This window comes from Erythranthe guttata, chromosome 11 (assembly GCF_056151865.1).
Source record: "Erythranthe guttata isolate IM_541 chromosome 11, IM_541, whole genome shotgun sequence".
Lineage (NCBI taxonomy): Eukaryota > Viridiplantae > Streptophyta > Magnoliopsida > Lamiales > Phrymaceae > Erythranthe > Erythranthe guttata.
Genome location: NC_142543.1, coordinates 16,308,894 through 16,312,305, shown reverse-complemented (window position 1 = coordinate 16,312,305; position 3,412 = coordinate 16,308,894). Strand labels below are relative to the sequence as shown.

At 39.8% G+C, this 3,412-nt stretch overlaps 1 protein-coding gene across 1 annotated transcript; it reads left to right on the top strand.

Moving 5' to 3' along the window:
- Positions 1-434: 434 nt before the first annotated feature.
- Positions 435-3,155, top strand: LOC105962663 (PKS-NRPS hybrid synthetase cheA-like). The gene is made up of 2 exons (XM_088825957.1): positions 435-2,261; positions 2,343-3,155. Exons 1-2 carry the CDS (start codon positions 435-437, stop codon positions 3,153-3,155), a joined length of 2,640 nt encoding a protein of 879 aa, XP_088682083.1.
- The last annotated feature ends 257 nt before the right edge of the window (positions 3,156-3,412 follow it).

Here is a 3,412-nt window from a genome sequence, read left to right as displayed (position 1 = left end):
TTTTTTTTAAACTCGTCACCGATTTTCGACACATACAGGTCGAAAATATGCCTAATTTTCGACATGTATGTGTCGAAAAACATAACAATTAATATTGTATTCAGTTTCGACACCTAAGTGTCGAATTTTGCTACAATTTTCGACGCCTAAGTGTCGAAAATGACCCATGTTTTCGACACTTAAGTGCGAAAATTGTAGCAAAATTCGACACTTAAGTGTCGAAAATTGTGGTCATTTTCGACACTTAAGTGTCGAATTTTGTGGTAATTTTCGACACTTAGGCGCCGAAAATTGTTCATATTGCAAATTTACTTGTCTTATATTTTCGACACTTTTGTGTAGATCGATTGCACCCATTCATTTACCACGTCAGAAAAATTCCCAACAAAGAAGCTTTATTGGCATAGGTTCGTGAAGTATGTAAAAGAATTGGAATGGTGTTAATGATTGCGGGTTCGAGTGACGGGGATAGAGGACGTAGGACACCGTATGTGATTGTTCGTTGTGAGCGTGGGGGCCATTATGTTGGCAAGAAGGTACCAGGTGAAGATGATCAAAGACCGGGAAAAAGGAGCACCGGTTCAAAGAAATGCAATTGTCCGTTTAAATTGAAGGGGTTAAAAGAATCCAAGGATAATGAAAAGGCTGAGTGGAAATTGGATGTTTATAGTGGTATTCACAACCACAACTTATTCGAAAACTTGCACGGACACTCTTATGCTGGAAGATTATCAAAGGAGCAGGTTTCCTTCGTTCACACTATGAAGAAAGCAATGGTGAAACCAAGGGCAATTCTAAGAGCATTGAAGGAAAAGGACCCGTCTAATGTAACTGGTATGAAGACAGTTTACAATACTATCTCTAAGTTAAATTTCAGTGAATTGGATGGGAGATTTCAATTGCAATCATTGTTCGTCAAGTTGAAAGAAGATGAATACCTCTCGTACCATAGATCGAACGAGTTGAATGCGATTACCGACTTGTTTTGGATCCACCCGAAATGCATTAAGTTGGCAAAGTCGTATCCGTACGTATTCGTCATCGATTGCACGTACAAGACCAATCGTTACGGACTCCCATTTCTTGAGATTGTGGGTTTTACTTGTACCAACAAGACGTTCTCCATTGCCTTTGCATACTTGGATCACGAAAAGACGGAAAATTTCGAATGGGCGTTGTGTTGTTTGAAGGAGGCCATGACAAGTTGTCATCGGCCTAATTGCATTGTAACAGATCGAGATTTGGCTTTAATGAAAGCAGTGGCCAATGTGCATCCATCGAGTCATCACTTGCTGTGTCGGTGGCATGTGAACAAGAATATATTGGTCAATTGTAAGAAATTGTTCACAAAGGACATCACCAAATGGAAGCAATTTCAGTCGGTTTTTTCGGCTCTTATTGAAAGAAATACCATAGAGGAGTTCAATGAGGATTGGGAGTCAATGAAAAGAACATTTATCGGTTATCTCCCGGCTATAGAATATGTAGCTAATTCATGGTTGGATCCGTACAAGGAGAGACTTGTATCGGTGTGGACAAATAAGTGTACTCATTTTGGAACGTACACTTCTAATAGGGTGGAGGGGGCACACAGACGAATGAAAAGGGATGTGCATAATTCAACTGGCACCTTTGTGGATTTGCATACGAAAGTCCACAACCAAATTGTCGAACAACACAATGACATCAAAGCTTCTTTTGAAGTAAGTAAAAATACTTACGAACACACTTTCAAAACGTTGATATACAACGAGCTTCGTGGAAGTATCTCAAAATTCGCTCTGCAACTACTCAAAGTTGAGGTGGACAATGCGAAACTATTGCAACCGAGCGATATGGGTTGTAGTTGCGCCATTCGAACAACTCACGGTCTACCATGTTGCCATGAACTTCATGAGTATGTTGTTGTGAACAAATGTCCTATCCCACTTGAGTTAATAGGCTCGTATTGGAAACACATGAGCATGGAGCCCGTCGCGACCACAAACGAAGTCATCCTACCAACCATCGACGAAGAATTATCGGAATACCAGAAGCTCTTTGAATGTGCCGATCTCGATGCAAAAACTCAATTGCGCAACCATTTGAGACATTTTACCCACCCAGAGAAGACTAACCTTACGGAGCCAAGTGAAAAAATTGTTAGCAAAGGTCGACCGGCAAAAAATAGGAAAGACAAATCAAGCACTCGGGACAAATCACATTTTGAGTATGTGGAGCCAAAGAAAAAAAAATCGAAGCAAGCTAGTTGTTCTCCAAAGGTAAATGTCGCTACTATCGTCTCATTTCATTGAAGTTGTATTTTATAATTGTGCTGAGTAATGAAGTGTAATATACTGCAGCTTATACCTGTACTGATGAGATTACGAGGGCACTCGAATGATTCTATTAACACTATAACAACTCAAGAGTCAGGAAAAAGCACTATACCGACGCAAGAGTCGTTCAAACCATTATTTGAAGATGCAGATGTGGGATTGCCACCAGGTTTGATCGGCAAGAATAAGTACATTGACACGATCCATCCACGATTTCGTATGCACGTTCGAGAAATCATCAATGTCGGTTCAGATGGACACTGTGGATTTCTGGCAGTTGCCTCTATGATGGGATTTGGACAAGATGAATGGGGTCGAGTGCGAGATGACACGCTACGGGAGTTGACTTCTAATTTTTCCACTTACACGACCATGCACCGTGGCGAAGAAACTGTTAGAAGCATGCAAGCTATTGTGAGTAACTGGGATGTTCCTGCCACTCGTGATCATTGGATGTCTTTTCCAAATATGGGTCATGTAATTGCTTCAACATACAATATTGTGCTTGTCTACTTATCCAAGTATCAGTGTCTTACGTTCCTTCCTCTATCGAGCGATCCAATGCTTTTCAGCGAGAGACAAGAGCACGGAATGGCATTCGTCGACAACTGTCACTTCGTGCATGTTGTCTTGAACAATAATTGTCCAATACCTCCTATCGCCGATTATTGGTACCGATGTCATGATCCTAAAGCTGATGGTTGGAAGCCTGCAGAAATGGATGGTCGGATTACAGCATTCCGAGAACTAATAGGTCAAAAAGTTGCCACGCGAGAGAGTTTCAAGATTATTACTATATCAGACAATGGTGATAGTTCTCCGAACAAAACTATGTAAAGTTACTGGTGCTAGTTTCAATGTTATTAAGTGTTGTGTTTTTGAAAAATTGCAATTTTTATTTGTTTTGTGAAATTAACCCCAAATATATTGCAATGTAACATAAAAACATATTCTAAGTGTTTTTGGACAAAAAAAAATAAAAATTTCAAATTATCGAAAAAAAACATTTTTTGAAACAGTGTAAATTCGACAGCTAGCTGTCGAATTTCAATAGCAATTCGACAGCTAGCTGTCGAATTTTAACTGTTTCAATT